General features: G+C 37.5%; 2 protein-coding genes across 3 annotated transcripts; both read left to right on the forward strand.

The window, feature by feature from the left end:
- Positions 1–14498: 14498 nt before the first annotated feature.
- Positions 14499–18802, forward strand: hsd17b1 (hydroxysteroid 17-beta dehydrogenase 1). The gene is made up of 6 exons (XM_004071297.4): positions 14499–15129; positions 15278–15439; positions 15517–15696; positions 15767–15860; positions 15963–16146; positions 16758–18802. Exons 1-6 carry the CDS (start codon positions 15033–15035, stop codon positions 16914–16916), a joined length of 876 nt encoding a protein of 291 aa, XP_004071345.1. The 5' UTR covers positions 14499–15032; the 3' UTR covers positions 16917–18802.
- A 433-nt stretch (positions 18803–19235) lies between these two features.
- LOC101164311 (coenzyme Q-binding protein COQ10 homolog, mitochondrial) lies at positions 19236–22082 on the forward strand. Of its 2 annotated transcripts, none has more exons than XM_020705145.2 (5): positions 19236–19436; positions 19883–20029; positions 20142–20334; positions 20464–20565; positions 21341–22082. In XM_020705145.2, exons 1-5 carry the CDS (start codon positions 19336–19338, stop codon positions 21506–21508), a joined length of 711 nt encoding a protein of 236 aa, XP_020560804.1. In that variant the 5' UTR covers positions 19236–19335; the 3' UTR covers positions 21509–22082. The 2 variants fall into 2 exon arrangements, with proteins under 2 accessions (XP_020560804.1, XP_020560805.1); XM_020705146.2 differs by having other exon boundaries at positions 19886–20029.
- The last annotated feature ends 2933 nt before the right edge of the window (positions 22083–25015 follow it).

Genomic DNA, 25015 nt, shown 5'->3' on the forward strand with positions numbered 1-25015 from the left:
TCCAAAAAGAAATGACAAAAGTCCATGCAGAGAATGATTGCTAGTTCTGTAAATTCTTTGTTTGTGGATCTTGGTAGTAAATCAATGTTTACGCAGAGGGAGGATCTCATTTAATGAATGGCTTTAGACTGAGAAAAGCTACTTGGTAATCCCAGCTCAATCTAGAAGTGATCCCCGTCTTCTTTGTTTGCATGCACAGATTGTCATCACGCTTGTGTGTTGTGCAATTTGTAATTTTGCATGCAGCTGATGTCTTTACCTGACAGTTTCATGCTTTCACAACGACAGATACTAATTTGCACAGTTGGAGAGCCTGTGTTTTACTACTCACAAGGTTGAAACCACCCATACAGAAGTCTAGTAAAATATATGATGGCAGTGTTTCATTAAAACTACAAATGAATTGTTTGGGGCTTTAAGATTTTACCACACACCGGTGTGATCTGTAAACTGTTATGTGCAGCAGAAAAGCACTAAATGCAATCAAACAATCAAAAGTCCAAAAGCTCGAGGTGATTTGAAATCTCACCACACCACAAACGTCCTTGTGACATCTCTTTTTAGGATAGATTACCTGCTGTGAGTATAAGAGAAAAAGACAAAAACAATGACCGCTGTGGTCAGGCAGGCCAGGGAGGAATCAAGTGGTGAACCGAATACCGGCACACAAAAGCCATTCACCTCAGGAGAGTAGGATGACATGCTGAGCTGACGCTTGTGTGGCATTAAAAGATCCTAATCCCTTTGGCAACAGAATAATACGCTGAAGCAAAGATAAAAATAAGTCATTAGAATAGCTCCAGAGCTGATTTCCTACTCTAAGAAGTAAACAAACTAGAAGGAGGAGTGAGTGGTCAGTACATCTTTTGGTTACTACGATGCAGTTCATTTTTAGTAAAGGACCCCTCTAATTCATTAAAAATCTTTCTCTGCACATGTTTTTCACATAAACAGTCCAGATTCTAGTGATCTTGTGCATGCTGGTGTTTTCCTTAGGCTTCAAATTTCCACCACAAGCAAATGCTGCTCCTAACCAACTTTTGAGGAACCAGTCTCCATTTTTCCAAATAAGTGCATCCCAGAGGGAGACAGACAAGGGCATTGGGAAGGATCTCGCCTTTTACACCCACAGATTGCAGTGAAGCATTTTCTCCCCACAAATATGATAAAAGATTCTTGCAGAAGGTTTTTTTTTTTTTTTTTCCATTTGATGCAGCAACGGTATTTTTCTTTTCTTTTTTTCTTGTGCAAACTGTGTGGGTTGGTGCAAAGTATGAAGACAGAAAAAAATAGCAGGATTAAAAGAAAAAAAATCAAACGCAAACTCTGTTCTCAGGTATACGCAGACGAAAAAATGTTGGCCACATCCTGCTCGTCTTCCTGGCAGTGTGAGCTTTGACTTCAGGGGAATGCGTAACTCTAGGTTTCTCGTGTCTGCAAATGCAAAATGATTTCCCAAGCAGTGATTACGGTCAATTTGGGTAATTTTGCACAGCTGATAAAATCATCAGATTGTTTGATATTTTCAGTTAAAAAGTAAGTTTAGCTGGCTAACTGTGTGACGAAACACAGAGGAAATGTGTAACTAGGTTGGCATAGATGCATGCAGAGTAAATGGTGCATCAAAGATTGTTGAGGGTGTGGAGGCGTTTCAACAGAAGCTCAGTCCTTATACACGACACAGAAGACCAGCTATGAAACTGGAAGGATTTTCTTAACCTCCGCTTATCATCAACTTAACTAGATCTAATTATGCATAAAAGGGGGAAAAATCCAATCTCTTTAAAATAACCTGAATCTCACAGAAAGGAGAACGTTTTGATTACCTTTTTAGATAAATGCAATTTTACTGGCCTCACTTGTGATTATCAATCAGAAGCTTATCTAATTGGGTTAAACACAACCTGTTTAATCAGCAGAATCACAGCGACACGCCAAAAGAATGCTGCTAAAGTCTGAAAGTAATAAAGATACTGATCTGCCACAAGACAACTTTTCTGAGATTATTCAATAAGGCTTTGAGGAAAGTTGCCAAATTTAGCTTGGGGAATTTTAAAGAAATAAAAACATGACAGGGGAAATAAATTATCTGATCTTATAGGAATATAAATATTTGATAAATATCTTATCAAATAGGAAAAACAAAAACGTACTTGGTAGCAGAGGTAAATGTTTAAATTGTGGCCTTGTTGGATTGTCATGCAATAATAAATCATGTCAGAAAAACTTCTATTCAAAAATTTAAGTTAAGAAACCATTATTGCCAAAAATTGTTGATTTTCTAAAGTTTAATTTCTACAAGTTAACTTTCCATTAGCAAATAGTAGTCTGAGTGTACTACAAGTATCCTCAACATTGCAGTCTGATTGTGGAAAATCTCCATTAATAAGTCACATCTAACCCTTTTAGAATTTATTTTAATGCTTAGTAGTTGGTGGCATCTCATATTATCTTTTACTCATTTTATGGATTTCTTATCTGTCTTTTATGTATTTTGTTGCTTTGTGTCATTTTATGCGGCTCTATTTTAAGATGTTCTTGCTAATCTGCTCAATTTTGAAAGTTCCTCTATTTATATTTTTTATCGTAAAGCACTTCGGTTCCCTGATGGTGTTGTGTGTTTCTATGTAAATAAAGTTATATTCATTCAGAAGTCATATTTAAGAAGATGCCTCTTAAACTCTCAAATTTTAGTACATTTGACACCTATATCTTTAGAAAATAGTTGTTTGTTTATCGTAAGTGTACTACAAGTATACTTAGTCCATACTAAAAGAGAAGCAGTACTAACGGTTGACTTTTTTTATAAACTATCTATATTTTATAAACTTAAAATGTCCCAATGTACTCCGAACAAATCATCAGATATTATACATGTATTGTATACTTGCTAGAGTTATGTTCGACTGTACTTAATAAAGTAAACCTCAAGTGTAATACTTTTTGTTAGATGTTTCCTGACAGATCTTGGATATACTTTTTAGAATCAAATCAAATGATATTTCCCAACATCTAAAGAAGATCAAAGTTAGTCATACAACTGCCCATATTTTGGTCCTTTTGTTTTCGAATGGATTTGCGGTTAAAAGGTGTGGCGTTTACTTTAAAGTCGTCCTTTGTTCCTCGTAAAGAAAACCTACACCCTTGGTTTTGGGTGCCACAATGTCACAATGGATTACACGGCCCGCTGAATACAGTGACAGCAGGCAGACGTGACCAAAGGTGATTCGAGCCACGGCAGAGGTCAAAGGTCAGGTTGCTGCTAATGATTACCTGGTGAAGCGTGCGGCCTCAGCTTGGTGTTTGTTTGTGTCGTCATGGTGACAGCTCAGCCTGCTGTTTAACACTGTCATGTCCTTGTTATGAAAAAAACAAACATTTCTGTTTTTGTGAGAGGACTAAAACAGATTGATTTTTTTGAGAATTTTTTCTCATACCTGTTGATGCTGAAAAGTAAATTACAAAGTAAATTAAAAAAAAATATAATCTTTAACGTCTTCTGTAAAACATTTAGTTAACAGATTTTGACCATGGCTTACATTTGTCCTCCTAATTTGACTGAAAATACCACAAAAACAAATGTAGCATAGCAAGAACTTATATTTATTTGTAAAAAACAAAAACAAAAACACATAAAATTTGTTTTGGATATTGAATATTCTGAGATTTAAAGGTAATATAGTAGCCCAAGCATTTATTGAATTTAATCACCATTGTACCTGTTTCCACTGCATCAGAAATAGCCAAAGTTTTTTGCACGTTTAGGTTTTCTGTTTCTCATTCTTCTGTTGGCGCTGCTTCCTGACTCATTAGGTGACGTGGAGCCATCTGTGTTGCTTTGTTTTCCCTTTGAGACGTGACGTAAGGGGAGGAGACTTGGATCGATGGTCAGATGCTTTGCCCTTTTATGCTGCAAATGTCACACTTCATGGCTTCTTTTTATTCATTCGTCAAGCAACCCATCCCTTTTTCCACACCTGTTGAATCCTCTTCAGGGTCACATGGAGTTGGGAGCTGAACCCAGATGTCAGCCAGCAAAGGACAACGGAAAATAACAAAATATACACCAAAAAATACTATCAATTACAAAGACACCAGATGTGCTTAGTTTTATGTTGTGTAATTTTTCTACATCATCTAAAAGTACTTATCACTGTTGGTAAAAACATAAAATATTGCGTTAATTTGGGGGATAATTTAAATTAAACACACACAATAGAAAATAATCTTTATATCTTCTTTTAAAATATTTTGAGAACGTTCCCAGTGATCTTTTTATTATGAAAAAAAAAAAATCCGACTAACATTTATTTTTCTACAACATAGTTTCTCCAAAGCGGCAGTAGTTCATTAGAAATTCACCTTTGAGTTATGGGCGGGACTTTTGGCACCTCCCATTTTCAGCGTACTTTCAATGTCAAATAACACTCTTTTTCAAACTGTATGTTCTCATATATTTGCTCCTAAATCACAGCAATTTGAATAAATAAATACTTAGAAAAGCAGTTTTTAAGCTTAGTTTTATCGATATATTTCCTGTATATTTAGAAAACTGCCACAAGAACATGTTAAAAACATTAAAAACACAATTTAATCAGAGTGAGACGTTAAAACGACTAACGACAGATTTATTTACGGCTTGACACAACCTTTTTTTTTGCAGCTTTTAAAATTTCTTAAACTTTGTGATTATTGTGAACAAATGTGGAAATTATGCTTTTAAAAATATATATATTTTGTGATCCTGCTCAAAGAAGGCAACTTTTTTACTTTTTATTATTTGATGGTGCTTTATTAAATTAAACAATTTGAATTGATTTCATAATTACAAAACAAGTCAAAAGGGGCTGCACGGCGGTGAGGTGGTTAGCTCTGTCGCATCACAGCGGGAAGGCCCTGCTGGTTTCGGTGTAGAACCGCCATGTTCATCTCGCGTGTGCGTGGGTTTTCTCCCGGCACGCTGGCCTCCTCCTGCAGTTCAAAAACATGCGTCACAGTTAGGCATCCTTCAAGAGCATGTATCTGCCCCCTGTGATGTCCATGTGTATAAGAGGCTTGACTCTCAACGGGGCTCCTCATCAGTCAGAGCTCTGTCATGCAAAGATCTAACCATTCTTAACAATGTGAGGCTCAAAAGTAAAAATTATTTAAGAGGCTGGGATTGGAGGAAAGCACATAAACAACCAAAGATATCTCATGAGGATCCAAATCTCCCAGATCTGAATTTAAATCCAAACTGCAGCATTTTATAAAGCATTCTCCTCTGTGATAACTGTGCACTGAGATCTGGACTCACATTGCTCAATATCCCGTGGCTTTGACTATTTCTATAAATTTATTTTGCCGAAAAGCCAAAACTTCGATAAAAAGAAGATACATCGACTAAAAGTTTAACTTCTTTGTTAAAACTGAAATAATATCATAAAAATAAATATTTTTGAAAAGACACTTGCAGATTGAAGTATGTCTGCAGTTTTGTCCCCAGAATGAAAGAGTCCAGGGTGAATTTACACAGTTTTAACCCTTCAACCCCACATCTATGACTATGCTGAGGGCGTTCCTTCATACTTTGATGAGCCACCTGCCTCTGACAAGCCCTCCTCTAATTCAAAAGCCTGAAACCCCACAAGTAAAGACAAGGATTACTGCCATCTGTTGGGTTTTAGCATAATCTGCCTAATCAATTCCAAAGGTTTACTTCTGGTTTATAATGTTTCCACCTGTTTCATCTCATCCAGTTTAAACACAAGCAGCGATTTTTATCACCCAGGCCACAAGGCTTATCTTCATTCGTAGCTTACTTTTTGTGACACACAGGCCTTCTTGTGTTAAGTGACCCTGAATTGTTTCTTTGTCTCTCCTCCTCCAATTGGGCGTAGCATCCTGCTGGAGTGGGGACGGTTGTGGCTGTGGGATGAGGATATTTGGTTCTGCGCTTCCATTCGCCTCGTTGGCCATAACTCTGATCTCAGTCGACGAGTTTCTCACACCCCTCAGTCCAGCTGGAAGACAGGAAACAACTGTCTGCGGCTGCGGGAGTCGCATTGTTGTGTCATGTGAACGTTGTGATGGCAATTGGCAAAAAAGCACGGGCTAAGCAGGAATGCAGCACGCAGATGGTGGATCTTAAGGAATCCCACTTCTGACGCAAGGTCAGGGAAGAGGAATCTGCTGCCGCATCCCTGTTAAATGAGAAGCAGCAGTGAAGACACATGAGATGTCTGCAAACTGAAATCCCCTTAACATTGAACTTAACAACCCCACGTCATTGTCTTTCTTGTGAAAAATACATGAAAAAAAATATATATATAAAATTTGTGGAAATTCCATCCTTTTGGTTTTTTAATTCCACTTGGTAATTGGTTAGCTTGTTTTGTTTAGCACATATTTAAAGTTACATCTCTTTTCGCATAAAAATAAAAACTATATTTCGTTCCTTATTTGTAGAAATGTACACTTCTAGCTCTGGGAAATAGCCTACCAACGTGAGGAAAGCAGTAAAAAGAGAGCCTTATATTTTTAACTGCCTGGAACGAATAATAAGGTATTTCTTGTTGGTTTATCCCCCCAATAAACCACTTTTCTTTATCCACAGTTTGTTTCAATTGTTGGAGTTTGCAAAGTTGCATGTAAAATTAGAACTAACACCTCCCAATAAATAGGCTAAATTATCCTTGCCCCAGCACACCACAGAGAACAAGTTGGTACGGTCATCTTTTGGTCAAATAAATCATTTAGGTTTTTGTCGTCATGCTTTCATTATTTTCAAACCTGACAGTGACAAAGTTATAGAGACATAGTCTCAGGCTTACATTTAGATCCCAGATGCCAGCTCAGATGAGGAAAAGGATTTTATTTAGGAAATAATCAGAAATGCGATTTTGAGCTTCATTGTCTTAATAAATGTCCTCCACCATCAGAAAAATGCCACAAGAACATGTCCAAAACACCAAAAAACCTGATTTTCACTAGAGTGAGTCTTTAAAGTAAAGAAAAAAAATAAATCTTGTGTCAGTTTGAAACAAAAATTGATGAAGCTTTTCCTGTTTACTGGAAGGAAATGAAGGGCACCGACACCACCCCTTCCAAGAAGACGTCATCCTGCCACCATCCTGAAGTGAAACAAGGAGGGAATGTGAGAGTGACATAACAACCTGATGAGCAGAAACTGAGACGAGCCGGAATGCGGCAGGGAGTCGGACTCGCCCATCAGCTGAGAATGATGCCTGTATAAGGTTTTAAACTTGTGACATTCTAGACATGCCCATCCTTATCATGAGTCACTTTTGCAGCTTAAATTTATTTTCCTTGGGTGAGAAAAGCCCCTGGAAAAATCTCCTCGCATGAGCAGCAGCTATAATCATACAATTAGGAACTTTTCTGCAGGAGCATCAAATCGAAACCAAAATTACAGCCATATAAATTCTTAGTAATAATTACAAAGTGAGTTGAATTGCTGTCATATACTGCCCCAGATAAAGTGGAATAATCAGCTCATGTTCTCAGAGGATCATGCAGCACAGCACGTTTCCCAGAGTTTTATTCTGACCCTTGCACGTCATCTAAAGGTCCCAACTACCACAAGGAATCATGGGAAATTCACCAGAATCACCATGACACCATGTTTCACTGTCAGAAAGTATTTTGACCTTTGACCCCTCCTTTAATCACGAAGCAAAAGATGACATATGACGGGTATTTTGTGTATGGAAAAACAGGAGGAGCTGCTCACACAGGGACTGACTTTGAAAGTCACGTAGGACAATTTACAGTAAATAGAAGAGCACTGCAGGGATTCCACCGCTGGTTTCAAGAATATTAATGAAGGAAAGGATACTGAGAAGGGATAAGAGCCAGACGCTGCTCCACAGCCCACCGCAGCCATCATTGGTCAGGAGCCAGGATGCATACTGGACAGTTCACCAACATCATTGCGCGGTCAAATCACCATCAGTTTTAACTTACATATGTGAGAAAGTGGGAGAAGACTTGAAAAAAGTCTAAGTATTTATAAGGAAAGCACATGAATGCCAAACAAGAAAACCCCAAGCTTTTCTTGATGTGAGGTAATGACGTCAGATGAAAGAGATGAAAGACACATTATACAGGACATTAGCTTGTTTCTTTTAGTTTTTCTGCTCATTACTTGTTCCTAACGTGATTTTTATTTTTCAACACAACAAATTTTAAGTGGCAAATCTAATTTGATTTGCTTTTAAAATTATTTGCAAGTGAGATACAAACTCGAGCAGTTCTTTAAAAGTGGAATTCTTTAAATTATCATTTTTATTTTCATTGTATTTTGGACATTTGTTTAACATAAACAAACCTTAGTTGTTTTTTTTTCAGCGAACTGGCATGACAAAGTTTGTTTTAAAAAACATCTTGAGAAGTAGCTCATCATGACGCATCAGACACATAATACCCATGACTATTTTCCAATCCAGTCATGGCACTATGAAGCCTCATTTCCACTGAGTGGTATAGTTTGGTCCAGGGTGGTATTTTAAGTGTTTCAACTATAAAATGGACCCACTAAGGCGGCCCAAACTGTACAATTTTTGGTTCCTTTTGGTTTTAGGTCCATAGAAAAATGGAATGGACCGGTTAGGGCGGACCTACTGTTGAAACCCGTTGGTAGGCTGAAGGTCATTGCGGCAAAAGAAAGTGCCAAGAAAGGGGCGGTATTCATTCTTCTCTCAAACGACATTAAATGCTTTGTATATACGAAGTACCAAAAGCCAAGCGGTAAACTGAGCTGCTGGATGACCTCCATTGTTGTTGTTAGCTTCATCCTACATGTGCCGTGACGGTCCAAGTCTGAGTGGAAACGTTCACCCAAGGTCCACAAGTAAATGTTGTATATTTCTATAGTGTACTACTACCTATTTAGAAGGCACAAAGTGCTTTACAGTCACAGTCCCATTCGTCCACACACACAATCACACTGATGGTGGCTGGCTGCCTAACACTGGCATCAACCTATAACCACCAGGAGCAATGTGGGATTCTGTGACACCTTGACACATGGGCAGGCAGAGAGGGGAATCAAACCTACATTTTTCCAATCAGGGGTCGTCCGTTTTTATATCTGTACCACAGCTACCACAGGCTCAAATCTAAGGATTTGTTAGTGTTGTGATTGATTCTACAAAGTTGATAACTATTTCTATTGTGTTTTGTTTACATTTGATTACGGTAATTTATAAAGTTTATATTAATTATTACTGTTCTTTAGTATTCAGCTGTTTTTTTTACTCATTAATAATGTCATATAACTGTATTGCTCATTTATACTCACATTGTAGTTTTACTTTTTTTTAATGCTGAAAAACACTTCTAATTGTCATTTATATTTATGTTGTAGTTGTTGTTTTTCACTTTGTTTTTTGCAAGACAGATTTGACACGTGAAAAAATACAGCCCATCGACTAACTTTGGTCCCTGTCAAATAATCTGAAAAATAAATGGAATACACAAACCAAGAATCAAACGAAAAACAGAAAAGCAGTTAGGAGCTCAATTCAGCTGAGACTGAGAGAAACTACAGCAGGACTTAGAACAAAAGAAGGAACTTAATTAGCTTCTGCGGTTAGTTTTGTTCCTGTAAAACAAGTTGCTATGATAGTTATTAATTCTTATTTCTAACTTAACATAGCATTTGCAAAAACAAGCCAGCAGATGGGAATACCAGAGGCGGCAAAGTAAACAGAGGAGTAGGAATGTCACAAATGAAGATGGACAACATTGTTTTTCTACTCAGTAATGGGAAAGTAGTATCTGTTGAGGCAGGGATTTCTACTGAACGGTGTGAGTGTGGTAGAATCTGAACTCATAACAATAGCAGAAAAAAAGGGTTCAGGAAATCTGATCTATTGTTCATGACAGTTTGAGACCACAAGAATTCTTGCGATGACAGATATGTACCAGGTTTGCATGCCTCAGGTGTGTAAAACTCCCCCCACAGGCACTGAAACTTGAGGAATGCAATCAACAACAGTGCTTTGGATTTGTTCTTCAAAAATTCTACAGCCGCTCCTATTCCCCGAAGCTTCCTACCAACTGACGTTTTGAAGCATGGAAGCACCTTTGAGCTTCTATTTGAATAAAATGTCTCATCTTAAACATGCAAATCCCTTTTTTGCAGAGCGACATGCACCCGAGAGTTATGGGGAAGTGTGTTTGCTGCGTGCATGAAGCATCCGAGAAGCAGAGGCAAGGACATCTGCAAGTGCAAAATGCAAATGGGAAGGTTAACAGCTGAAAAGCAGCACGGTGTGCTTATATTGAGTCTTCAGAAGGAAAGGCTGTTCGGCTAATGAACATGCTCGAAAACACAATTCATGTTAAGTCTGCACACCCAGCGACAGTGTTTTCATAAGCAAAGAGTGTCCAGGTAACAGGGTGAGGTTCAAGTTCAGTCTGCGGTAAGAGTACTTCAGTCACCCTCCATGTCATTGTAGCTGAGGACTTTTTAAAGGTGTTGACTAAACATGGAAGTGGCTAAGTCACTTTTCAGAATTGAATATCTTTTCTTCAGTCCACTGATAAATGCTTGAAATTTACCATCTGCTGCACTAGAAACCAAAAATAATAACATTGAAACGTGTATCTCACAACTTTTCACGCATTTATAAATACCTGAGAACTGTTTAACTAGAACCTTCCTTAAGTTATTAACACATCTTCACATCTCAAGACTTTCAACTATTTTTTGTCTTTCACTTTCTCTGCCAGACTAGAAAGATGAGCCCGCATTTTCCAACGATCGTATCTGCATTTGGAATTTTCAAATTTCATTGTGTTATGTAAGAAGCTGGATCGTGTCACAGAACAAGTTTTCTATTCTGGGCTGCCGCAGACCTTACGGCATTTCTTATTTCAATAAAAATGATCGAAAGATAAACACTTCCTACAATAGAACGGCTGTGAAAGATATGCAAAAAATACTCTGCTGCCCTAAATACAAGACAGGCTTCAATATGAGGTAAAAGAGAGTGAACAAGATGTACTCAACAACAAAAAAATGTCTCTACCAGCTGATTTAGAACAGAGAAGCCATTTCCCATGACACAATCCCAACCATTTCCTGAGGGGCTTTGTTATGCAAGCAAGTCTTGTGGACCACAACAGGTCAAATAATGCCTCTTTAGGGTTACAGCTGATGAAGAGCATCACGTCTACAAGGGTTCTAAAGTTATTATTTTTGTTAAACTATGGATATATACACTAACTGAAATATCATGTCCAGAAATAACAGGACGTAAGTGAACAATGGCTCTATCTGGAATAAATTTCCTTCTCAAAACAGGTTAAAAAATATAGAAATCAAGATGTTTTTTCCCAATGCTTTGCAAATATATAGGACAATTTGTCTTGGTGAGGTATCCTAAAATCAATTGTGACATATTGGCCTTATAAGACAAAAATTAGTCTTGAAAATGTAAAAACGTACGTTTAGGTTAATTACTGAGGTAATTGAAAACATTATGTCTGAAAATAAATTGTTTTGCTAAAAAAAATTAGGTACACACTTTTTCCACACACACAAAAAGCGATTTTAAAAGCTACAACAGTCCAACTATTCCTATCTGTAGACCATAATTGTTTTAATGACACATTTTTAGGATAAATGTGTCTTAAAGATTAAGTGGAAAAAGGTCAAATACAATTTTCAAGTTTCTCTAAATCAAGCACATCAGGTTCGAAAAGTGACAACTCACCATTCACAAATACAACTATAACTTACAATGTAGAGGAAAAATAAAACAGAAGTTACACGAGAGGTAATGCTTAAGACAATATGTGTGTTCGAGATTAAGTGACTCAACAAGAGATTTAAGATTTTTTGTCTTAAAACGAGCATGTCCAAAGTCCGGCTCTTGGGTCAACACTCAAATTTCCACTGGCCAACAGTTCCTGTCATTAAATCAATCCTATGAAGCCCCAGTACTTTCTAAGAACTCTGTGTAGGATTTCTTGATAGTGTTTGGCTAAATTCCGTCATAGAGCGTCGTAAACCTGTCGCACAATCCTTCTAGCTCAATTCTAAGATTGTAAATGAAATAAAAAAAGATTTGTTTGATCAAACCACAATGTTTTGTATTTCTAAATAAGATAACTACTTGTGTTACTTTCCTGTTCACACGATTTACATTTAGAAGTTAATTTGTTATGATTAGTATTTAATGAATTTGTGTTTTTTTCAGGATGTCTTTACAGCAATGTGCTTCATCAGCAAATAACCGATTCCTATTTCTCCCACAAATATAATTGAAGTCAGATTCTGTTTTCAAAAAGAAAAATCCACTGCTATAGATATGAGTTTAATAAAGCTTTGCTCTGTAGATCAAATCCACTCACACTTTAACACATCCCCAATGTGTTTTAGCCATGATGATTTTACCAGGACAGTGTAACAACTTGAGAAACATTTCTCAAAGACTCCTTCTACCCCTTTATTAAATAAACTATCATTATGGTAGCTGGAGCTGAATAATTCATCAAACATCCCTTCAAATTTGGCGCTTTGTAAGGAAAAATACATCTGAAATTCACAGAAATGGGAATACGTAGGATCTCTCTGTCCTCCGTGTCCTGATGGGTTTTCCAGACCTGGAGAGATTCTTTCTATTTTTACCACTTCCTTTTTAAAATATTTCAGTGTTATGTGCAACTGCAACACACATGGGCACATTGTTGGAGAGGAAGGTCACACACGGAAAAGTACAGTAACTTCTCTGAGTTATAATGTTTTCAATACTATCAGCCTGCCGTCATTTGACATTTTGAACACACCAGCATGAGTGTGTCATTCCAGATAAGATCACAAATGGTATATCTTTTTTGAGAGGGAAAAAAACAACATTTTCCAGGTTGTCCTTCAGAGGAAAAAGTAATCTAATGTTCCTCATACCAGGATGACACGAAAGATCTAGCAAGAATGCTAGGAATTTAACCTTTCTTTCATTGTCAGATGATTAAAAATAACTTTGCTTAGTCTTAAAAGGCCAAGAAGTGTTTCTAGTAAGGTGATCCACTCAAACTGAACTATGTTACAAAAAAGAGACGCTCAATCCGTGTTCGTTAACAGGTAGTGTGACTTCTGAGTTTCACCACATTCGCCGCAGCAGATTTTCACAGTTTCATTTGTACTCAGTGCTCTCACACTGTGCATCCTGTCTGCTTCTGCAAAACCATGTACCATTCAGCGTCATGACGGCACAACAGTTGCATCATGTCCTCATTGTAAATCGCTTTTCTTGAGCCCTCCAGGGTGAGCACATGAATGGACTAAAATCAGAAATAAATGTCACTTTTCCTTAAACAAAACAGACCAAAATAAAGTTTGACTTACATAATCTTTACCTGAGTGCTGCACCCGCTGCCTCCATTAAGTGCATCAGACTGTACAAGTTGTACACACACATGATATTTGTGTTCCTCAAAGGCTCATTTATTCTTGTCATGTGGACCAGTTTGACCAAAGAGGCATTCTGAATTCTTTTCCAGACCTCTACACACTTAGTGGACCTCTTAGTAATAACTGGGCCACAAGGAGAGCATGGGTCACATGTGGAGCAAAGCTTCCCAAATAAATTACACACTGGACCTCAGACGTCCTCACACATGCTGGAATAGTTTAGAACTGCTGAAGCAACTGAAGCCTGTAGGGTTAGAACTTTTCAAAAGTTAGGATTCTAACACAAAAATGTATTTAAACCTGTGCAAACCTTTGCACCATTCAGCTCAGACTTTGCTGTCATGAAGGTCAACCAGTTCACCAGCTTCAACAATGAATGTAGTTTACATTTTTTTACAAAGGGTCAAGGCTTGTTGTTATCTGTGCTGCAGACCCTGGGACCCCAGCCAAGCCGATGCCATCTGAAGAAGAGGAACGCAACAAAATGGCAGGAAATTCTTTACAGTTTTGTCCCAGTAGCAGAAGAAAACAGTAACATTTAACAATGGGCAGCCAGTTGAAGAGGTTTATAAATAAATACGATTTTCTGAAAGAAAAAGGAAGAAAAAGAAACTGTTGTTGCAAACCTTATGTGATGTAAAGTCCTTTTACATCATAAAAATAATTAATCAAAATGATATTTGACAGCACCCGGAAGGGTTTTCATACAATATCAGCGAAGCTGCTTTTGATTTTAACCAATGTGGGAGCTTTTTTTGCAAAAATTGGCTCCAACACAAAGACCACTTTTATAATCCATGTGACGTTTTATTCTACATCACATTGAATTTTCTTGATCCAACATACCATATGACATTTTTATTCAGCCAAAAGTGTCTGAAGTGTCCTAATTTCAGAAAAGTTTATCTCAACATTTCATCTGTAACAAACAAAACAATTTTTATGTTGATGCTAAAAACTTAATAATCCTTATTTGTGATGTGCTTTTAGTATAATAAATCCTAATTAATAAAACAAAATACTTTTCTTGAAGGTTGGTGAATTGCTGAAGACATTTTTTTTTTTTTTTTTTTAGAAGCTATGATATACACTTTTTCTATGCTCTTTCAGATCCTAGAGGGTTTGATTCCCCAATTTTTTGACAATGAGACCCTCCAAAGGCAGGATCTCTGGTCTGCAGTGTGTAAATCGGTTCTGATCTTCTGCTGCCCTCTGGTGCTCAAATAGGTAAACTACACTTCACATGGAGTCGGAAATTCAAACACATTTGGACTAAGAAAAACAGCTAAAGTTACAGTCTGCATGATGTACGTCTACACTACCAGTTATTTCTGCTGCAAGAAATGTTATCAAGCTTCTAGCAGGAATGGAAATGTTTCCAAAATGTCTTGGAGAAATGCAAAACAAACCAGAGAAACAGACATGAGAAAAAAACCCTGAAGGTCTCCAGGTGGCCGATAACGGGCAGATGTTTAGGATTGGTGGTATTATGATGACCGGAGAAGCTTTTTCACATGCATCCCTTCTTGTTTTCTGGATCACTTTGAGGTGCCCTGGTTTTCTCCCACTTCACCTTTCTGAATAGAGGAACATTTTTGAAGGAATTTCAATGGAGAAGAAAGTAGTGCTGATCACAGGCTGCTCCTCCGGGATTGGACTCAGCCTAGCTGTCCGGTTGGCCTCAGATCCTACCAAAACCTTCAAAGGTAATGGACATGTATTTGTCTTTTTTTTATTTTCACTAAATTGGATTACATGTCGGCTGAATCAACTGAAATTGAATTTTCTGCTCATAAACCATCTTTGAATTCTTCCTCAGAGAATCCTAAAACAAATTTCTGCCTTCTGTTTCAGTCTATGCAACAATGAGGAACCTGGGCAAGAAGGAGCGTCTTTTAGAGTGCGTGAAAGGGCTCCACAGGGACACTTTGGAAATACTCCAAATGGATGTAACAGATCAACAGTCCATCCTGGACGCAAAAGAAAGGGTTGTGGAGAAAAGAGTGGACATTCTGGGTAAGCCCTCACGGGTTCAAACGGCTTCATTTGAGATGATTATTTATGACTTAACAGGTCGATTCCCCCTCTTTCAGTGTGTAACGCAGGTTTGGGTTTGATGGGGCCGCTGGAGGTACAGTCTTTGAACTCAATGAGGCATATTCTTGAGGTCAACCTCCTGGGCACCATTCAGACCATTCAGGCCTTCTTGGCTGGAATGAAAGCACAGGAACAAGGTCATATTTTGGTCACTGGAAGCACCGGAGGACTCCATGGTAAAATTAAATCTTTTTATAACATTTCTGTGATGATTTTCTAAATTTGTCAACGCGATTGCTCCTGCAGGGCTTCCTTTCAATGAACTGTACTGTGCGAGCAAATTTGCCATCGAAGGAGCATGTGAGAGTTTGGCGATCCTCCTTCAACATTTTAACATCAAGTGAGTATTTTTATCATCATCTTTACTTCTGCTTAGCTGAATACACTGAATTGTTTTGATGTTTAAACAGCATAAACCAATGATCTAACGTTCTCCTTGTAGTATGAGTCTCATTGAGTGTGGTCCAGTCAACACAGACTTCCTGGTTAACCTGCAGAAGGCGGAGCTTGAAGACATGTCTGTTGAACAGGTTGATGGCAAAACACTCAGCCTCTACGAAAAATACCTGCACCACTGCAACTCTGTTTTCCAAAACGCAGCACAGGACACTGAAGACATCGTAAAGGTATGTGGTGTCCCACAGCCTCACTAGTCAACTTTGACTCAGAATTTGCTGCTCTGCAGATTCTGATAAATTTACACTTATCTAAATTCTAGTGGAAATGCTTCTGTTTTTGTGAACAAGTCACCCTGTGATATATGGTATTGTCTATTTTTGCCGGAAAAGCTTCAATCTATAAGTAAACAAATATATCAGATATGTTCTCACCCTAAATAGCAGGAGGCAAAATTTCATCAGCGAATCTCAAAATATTATTGTGGTTTAAAAATTGTCGTCAAATGCATTATTTTTGATTTGGGGCGGAGTTTAAAAATGTATAAATGGAGGGTCAGAAGACTTTGAAAGGGTGGCAAAACACCAGAGTGAAAGGCCTTTACAAATAGAAGGATCAAAAACATGGACAGTTTTACTATTTCTATTTCATTTAAAAATATTGTTATTTTCTTGTTTTTGCAACACTTTAAAAAGATTGTATTGATGATTTCTTAATTTTTGTTGATAATGTTACTAATATTGACTCTGCCCCTCCTGTGATTAAGTCAACATATACATGCTTGAATTCAGTACACGTCTATTCATATATCTGTGCGTTTTCTCTTGTTTTTGTCCCACAGGTGTTTCTAACAGCCATCCAGTCGCCCAGCCCTGCATTCAGATACTTCACCAACAGTGTGGTGGAGCCACCTCTGACCAAACTGAAGGCCGCACAACCAGATGGAGTGCAATACATCAAGGCTATGAGCGAAATCGTTTTCTCTGGCGAGGAGCAGTAACTCAGAAAAGGCTTTGTTTTCAACTACAACTTCATAGGTTTAGATGCATCTGCTTTCAGCTTCCTTGTAAGTGATGACACGGCTTTAAAGTAGCTGTTTGATCAATGCTCCTGCTAAAGTTTGCATCCCTTCACCTGGTAACTGTGCCGTGTGATTGATTCTCATTGTGTTCCTAAAGTGGAAACATTCTAGAAGAAATGTTAAGCCTTTTTGCTTCAGTAGATGAACGATTCCTAGTTTTTTCCATTGCAGTTACAGAAAAGTTAGTTCCTGTCCAAAGCGATCTTCCTGTTTAGTTTATTCTTTTTTTTTTTTTGAGGGGGTAAGGGTTGCATACTAAAAAAAAGATGCAAACATAAAATATTTGAAATGAACTAAATTTAAATAAAATACAATGAAATGTTCTGATTAAATAACAAAAAATCTTAGGTGCCATATTTATAAGATTTCATACCAAATGCAATTTTATCTTTGTTATATTACTTTTTTTTTTAAATATTACCACAAAAAAGTAACTTTTTATATATCTAATTATATTTTCTTACTTTTTTTTCATAATCCAATTTAAGTACGGTAATCAAACTGAATCTTAATATGGTTAAAAATGTCTATCAACTATAAACACCTTAAATAAAATGCAAAGCATAAGTAAGGTGATCCTGTTTGTGATTGATGTCATCATTTAATGCAGTGAAACTGGTGAAAGTCCTGTGACTGCAATCAACACTAACAAACATAAAAAACAAGGAATCAGATATGTGATTAAAGATAACAGAAACAGAGGATGACCTGTGGATTTTATGAATGCAATCCAGAAAGGGTACAAATCAAATAAAATGTAAGGGCTAGCTGAACTGCAGGAGATTACGAGGATAATATCAATTTATTGAATCCAATCTTTGGAATCCATGTATAAAGTTCAGGGATCAAAGACTGGATGACAGAGGAGGCAGCTGGAAAGCATCCATGCTCCATGTAATAGTTGGCTCCGTCTGGGACTCAGTGTGCTCTCTTTAGCCTCAGGCAGGTTAAGCCGACTCTACTATTACGTGTCACACCCCTGACCTGCCTTTAACAGGACTGAGGCATTTAAATTTACCTCTGATCAGGTGTCCTGATTCTGGGAAGGTTTGAATCCCACGGTGATTCTACATAACACCATGTGGGAAATGGAAAAAGCTGCTTTCTATTGCAAAGTTGAAATAAATTAACAAAGGATCAGAACACTGGGTTTGTTTTTCTATATTCTACTAATTTTTCCAGTATCAGTGTGAAGGTTCATGTGGTGCAACTCCTGTGTTTCCAGAGTTATGCAACATTGCAATCTGGTTGTGGAAAATTCTTTAAATAAAAGTAGCCACATTTCTAAAAATCAGTCTTATTTAAGAAGATTGCAACTTAAACTCTTAAAAGATTTGCAAATTTGACCCCTATGATGATCATGTCTGACCCAGAACTGCCTTTTGTCGCTGACAAACTGTGGTAAAAGCGTCTTTATGTGTCATAGATGCTTAGGTGACCAAAAAATTCTTGGAATTTGTTTGTAAATAGAAAAACAAATGGTTTAACCCTCAGAAGTTTCTGAACTTCTCAGTAAGTTTGCAAATCACTTACGCTGTTTATATTGAAGACGGATTGACAACGACCCCTCCAATGGCCTTGTTTTCATTCAGAATTGAAAGTGGAGGTTTCAAAAGGTTTTTAGCTTTGAGATTTTTGCTTGAAAGAAAACATATATAGGTGTACATAGGTGTGATAACCCTTCAAATAAATCCTTTACCTGATACTTTTAAACTATTTTCACATTCATTTGACCTTGCATGTGCTTTGTTTATCCATAAATGTTTAATCTTTTGTTATAAAATATAAAACCTTTCTCAATCTTACTTTCTGTGATTTTGTTCCAGGAAAAATTACATCATTTATCACTCAGAATTGAGTTTTTGGACATTTTCAGGTTCATTGTGGAATTACTGTTTAAAAAAAAAAGATTGTTGTCAGCTACTAAAAATACTGATATGAAGCATAGTCACAAAACAGAGAACTGTAAAGTAGGGTGAAAGAGCCCTAAAAATGCTACAAACAAATTAAAACACTTTAAAGTCAAAACAATTAGGAAAGTAAACTTAAAATGTGTGGTTTAATGGCAAGTCTAACGATTCTTTATAGGTAATTATATTTAAACTATTTAAGAGACTGAAATGTCTGTTTTTGTTGTGAAGAAAAGAAGGACCATCGCCCCGCCCCATAGATCATCTGATTGGCCGGAATCCCGGCCGTGTTTGGTGACGTCAGAGGATCTCCTTATAAGGCAAGCGGAGCAGGTCTGGCAGGGTCATAATAAGGCAAGCTGCTGCCGCTCTGGGAGAAACTGAGCAACCTCAGAGGGAAATTTGGTTTATTGTGTCGAGAATTCTTCATGGCGTCCAGAAAAACGTCCCTTTTTGTTAAAGCGCTGCTGGATCTAAATGAAGTCCACTTCTACACGGCTGCCAGAGGGATCAGAGGAGCCCAGCTCAGGTGAGTCCCACCAAAGATGGGTGGAGCGCCAAAAAAGACTCTTTCCCACCTGTTGGGGGTTAGATTTTAAATAAACATGTCTCGTTGTATTTTAACTGTATATTTCTTGCTTAGACTTTTTGTTGTAGCTGCTTTATTGAAGAGCTGCCTTTCATAGGAGAGTGATGTAACACAGAATATTGAGTGTCCCATGACATTAACATCCTAGGGGGGTGCAATCCATTTCAATTTTCCACAGAACAGTGACGTGAATGAACGCCCTTGACTCTAAATTCAGATCATTTCTCTTGACTTAGACCAAAAATGCATAGACTTTAATAGTCCAGGTGTTGCCAAAATTACAATTTTAGTGTACCTAATAATGAAAAAAAACTTCTTAACTTAAATAAATTAAATTGTCATTATTTATTTTTCTTTAGATGCTTACAAGAATCTTTTCCCCTCAGCAGACATCTAAGTTCCTTGATTGCCAGGAGAAGCAGTCTCCAGCTCTGCCCTGTCAGCCCCCTGAACACACCCAGTCGCAGCTTCATCAACCTGGCCGCAGCCATCAGCCCCCGCAGGGTGGAATACACAGAGTCTCGGACACTGGAGTGAGTCTCACGTCTGAATCTTCAAAATGCCTCCAAAAAAAAGGATTTGAAGTTTAAAACGGTACAATGAAAACATTAATTAAATTATTTTTTTTTGCATCTCTACATCCAGGTATACTCCGGAGCAGATGTACAATGTAGTTGCCAATGTGGAAAAGTACCAATATTTTGTTCCTTGGTGTAAAAAGTCCCGGGTGATTAAAGGACGTAACGGCAACGTCCAGGCAGAACTTGAAATAGGATTTCCCCCCATTACGGAGAGATACACTTCTGATGTAACCTTTGATCCAAATCGCCAAGTTAGAGTAAGTAAAAAAAAAAACTCTAAACACCTTTGGGGTTTTTTTTTTGCAAACAATACAATTTTTATTTATTTATAAAAATAACAAGGGATTATAAAAATCCTTCAACCCAGTTTTGTTTTTTTGAAACAGGCTATTTGCACTGAGGGGTCCCTGTTCAACCATCTAGAAACAATATGGAGATTTTCCCCCGGAGCCAAAGACCAGCCAAACTCCTGCCTAGTGGACTTTTTGGTAAGATTTTACTTTAATTTATTGGTATTAAAACATGCATTTGGATGTTATTGCAGTAAAAACTAAAAATATTGACTTGTTTCTCATCAGTTAATATCGAGCTGTTCAACATCAGTATTGAAATGCATTCTTGAAAATCGGATGATATGCATGAATTGCCAAAAAAGAAAAGTGGCCATGACCTAAAATCTATTTAAATTAGGACATTTTCTTGTCCTTAAATCTGGCCTGCAAGTTGTAAACTCATGTTTTGCTTGTAAAATGACTAATTTTTAGCAAAACATTTTTTTTCTTAAAATTAGCAAGCAAGTTTATTAATCTTACACTTGCTTTTGTTGGTGTCTAAGATCAAGACTATACGATTTTTACAACTATTTTTAAGATGAATAATCATAGGTAGATTGATAAAGTTTGCAGTGTCTTTGCAGATCAGTTTGCAAAGCTAATGAGAGCTCATCAGCGATCCGGATGTTTTGACTTCCATCTTGTTACGCTCTAAATGTAGCTGTGATTAGCATGCTGCTGTTCCCATTTGAGACTTTAAATAGCAACACGAACAGGTAACACTAAGGAGAAGCTGACAGAGCCCTGACCTCTACCTCAAGGCTTGAGCTAATTACCTCCAGGAACTGGTTGAGTTTCATTAGAATAGCTTTTGTAAGGCCAATGGTTACCACTTTTAAAATTCAAAGAAAGTCCTGTATCAATTCTAAAAACAGACCAGAAAATCAAGATTGTCTCACTATTTTCTCTCCTGCTTTCATGTCTTTTGCAGGTGTCCTTTGAGTTCAAGTCTCTTTTGCACTCTCAGCTGGCCAGTATGTTCCTTGATGAAGTGGTGAAACAAATGGTCGGTGCCTTTGAGTCGCGGGCAGCAGCACTTTACAGGAACCACACCAGTGCAATAATAAGAAGGCAGCCGGCTATAAGCAACTCCCTCTGACCTCTTTTGAAATGACACATTCATTGAGACTTTATGCTTCCAGCCTGCTGACACTGGATCTTCTCTTTGCACACTTTTGTCAAGTAACCATGTTGATAATGTTTTAAACTTTATTTATAAACCAGAAGTTTTTTGTTTTTTTAAAGCAGTTCTGTATATTTTTATTTATTTTATGTAATGAAATGTTTTCAACTTGTCATGGCAAATTTGGTGTGAAAATGTTCAAGTTCTTTCATGTCTTTGCTGGATTGTCCACCAAGGATGTGTTAAACAACTATCAAGGAAAAGTTAAAGTGTGATTTATTGGATTTGTTTATCTTCAAGTGCGTATAGTCATTGCTGAGTTTATAGGTAAGCATACCACAAAATGCTTGGACTTACGGGAATATTGCGTAAATGACCTGTGACCTCAGGGCACTGTTGACCTCTCCCTCCCACATATTTATTCTGACAACAGCAGGGACTTCTATAGAGATGGCTCTTGGTTTAACTAGACTCAATTTATTCCAATTATTGCATTGTAATAATTTTTTTGATTTAACTATTGTCTCACTAAATTTGACCTAAATATGGAGATTCTGTGTGCATATATGCTCCTGACCTCTTGACTATATCGTACTTAAAATATTTCAATGGATCTGGTTAAATGAAGGTTAATAATCATAAACTTCTCACTAAAAGGCAACTTGGTGTAGATGAATGCATCATGAGTGAGATCAACACACATGTAGGTCAGAAAAAAAAATGCCCGTTACGTCAGAAGGAAAGGAAGATCTCATGATGAGGAAACCTTCTGCTGCTGAGCTTTGACCTGACAACAACCTGCTTCAACACTGACCTACAAGCTAAATGAAGACCTTTGGATTTTTTTTCTTTCATCCGTCACTCTTTCTGCTCTGTTCTTGTCATGGTGGAATTGGGTGAAACTGGACTCGTCAGATCAGATGACTTGGTTCTCCACTGTTTGCTCCTTCCATGCTTTACTGAGCAAACAGACACCTTGTTAGTTTGCTCATAGATTTGTTTTCACTACAAAGAAGTTTATCTTGGGCCAAACTGTTTTTCCAAAGCTTGTTTAAGTTTTTTTCACCTAAAAGGCTGAAAGAGTACGTACTTACTTTCGCAATCAAGGTCAACACACTATAAAGGTGAGGGTTATTATTCCTCACATATCAGGAAGTCTTCAAAAGTGTTTTTGCTCTTTTTTTTTTTTTCTCTCCCCAAAAATAAAATTCAAGCGACTAACTTTACATCATCTAGGTTAGTAACTGTGTTTTTTTAGCTGTTAAATAATTATCCATCCATTTTCTCCAACCCACTGAAACCCATTCAGGGTCACAGCGTTGCTGGAGCCTGTCCAAAAACAGGCCACTTGGAAATCAGTCAACAATTTCAACCCCATTGGCAGATTTTCTTTAAATAAGCAAAGAAAATCAGCTTACAGAAAAAGAATTCTAGTTTTTAAGACACGCTTTCTTAAAACTTTCTCTTGCAAGATAGAACATATTTTTCTTCAAATTTTCTTAAGATTTTGTTTTTTCTGTGTTGACAGGTTGCCAGTCTGTTGCTGGACCACACAATCGCAAATTGGGAACAATGTAGAATCTCAAAATACCAAACAATAAGTAATGGCAGAGTAATTATACTTCATTCAATAGTATTTTTTAATCATAAAACTTTGATGAGCTTCATAAGAACAAAAAAAATATTGCAACAATTTATCTTGAGTGTATTTCGAGAGTCCTCATCAAATATAAACCTCAACAAATTAGTGTCAAAAACAGCAAATTACCTTCCTAAATTGTGTTTTCTAGATTTTTATGATGATTTTCATGGATTTAATGGTGGTTAGTTCTCCGACTACAAACACAATGCTAAATGTTTGATTTTCTTTTATGACTTTTTACACTATTGAAACCATACCAAGGTAGTCCATTTCAAAGGCTTTTTGACTCATTTTTAAGTAGAATTAGCAAATTAACATTTTTTTTCTTAGAAGAAGTTTAATATTCTTACACATCCTATTGTTTGTGTCTAAGATCAAGACTATACAATTTTTACAACTATTTTTAAGATGAATAATCATAGGTAGATTGATAAAGTTTGCAGTGTCTTTGCAGATCAGTTTGCAAAGCTGAGGAGAGTTCATAAGCGATCCGGAAGTTTTGACTTCTGTCTTGTTACTCTCTAAATGTAGCTGTGATTAGCAAGCTGCTGTTCCCATTTGAGACTTTAAATAGCAACACAGACAGGTAACACTAAGGAGAAGATGACAGAGCTCTGACCTCTACCTCAAAGTTTGAGCCAATTACCTTCAGGAACTGGTTGAGTTTCACTAGAATAGCTTTTGTAAGGTCAATGGTTACCACTTTTAAAATCCAAAGAAAGTCCTGTATCAATTCTAAAAACACACCTTCCAATAATAAAAAAGCTTCATAGTTTAGGTTGAAGATAAAATCAAGATTGTGTCACTATTTTCTCTCCTGCTTTCATGTCTTTTGCAGGTGTCCTTTGAGTTCAAGTCTCTTTTGTACTCTCAGCTGGCCAGTAGTACCCAGTTATTTTATCTGACCTATTTTGAAATGACACATTCATTGATGTGATTTATTCAATTTGATGTTCTTTCATGGCTTTTTACACTTGAAACCATACCAAGGTGGTTAAATTCTCTTCCCATACTGGGAAAACACTAATCTGATCTTCAACCTCTTGAGTATTTTACAGCAATTTAGATCAAAAGTGGGTAGGTCCTGGAAGTGTAATTTCTAGTTTTGCACGTCACATGGCATAAAAGGCGAGTGAATTCTCAACATAATCAAATACACAAGACGGCAGAAATGGAGAAGATAATCCTGGTTCTGCTGTTGGGCTGCTGCTTCTGTGTTGCTGAAAACAATGACAAAGGTGGTCAAAAGTCTGGATCAACAAGCTCAAGCGACATCTGTTTCTTCACAACCATTGCTCAAACTGACGGTGCGCTGCGGGAGAAAGTCACAACTTTTGGAGACCAGGCTCCAAAACTCTTACAGAGAAGTGCTGGAGCCCCGGAGCCTCATTGGAGGTAAACATGTGCTATTAAATTAAATGCCACTGTGGATTCTAACTCTTGATGTTATTTGGTCGTTCCAGGTACTCCACGGGTAGCTTTCTCTGCTGCTCTCAGGGATTCTGGCTCTGGAGACATTGGACCTTCTACCACTTCTACTCCACTACATCAATTGTCCGTATTTGTGCAGGAATCTTCACCTCAACAGTCAACGGGGTGTACTTCTTCAGATTCTCCATGTTTAATAACGTCAGTCCCACTCCCAACTCTGTTGCTATTCTTTAAAAGAATGATCAGCTGTTGACGTCTGTCTGGGACACCAGCGGAACTGACAGCCATGACATGGGAAGCAACGCTGTAGTCATCCCACTGAAGGTGGGAGACAACGTCTATGTGGAACTGCAGGCAGGCAGGCAGGCTCGTCTTTGATGACGGGATGAATTATAACACCTTCAGTGGCT

Source organism: Oryzias latipes, chromosome 8 (genome assembly GCF_002234675.1).
Source record: "Oryzias latipes chromosome 8, ASM223467v1".
Taxonomy (NCBI): Eukaryota; Metazoa; Chordata; class Actinopteri; order Beloniformes; family Adrianichthyidae; genus Oryzias; species Oryzias latipes.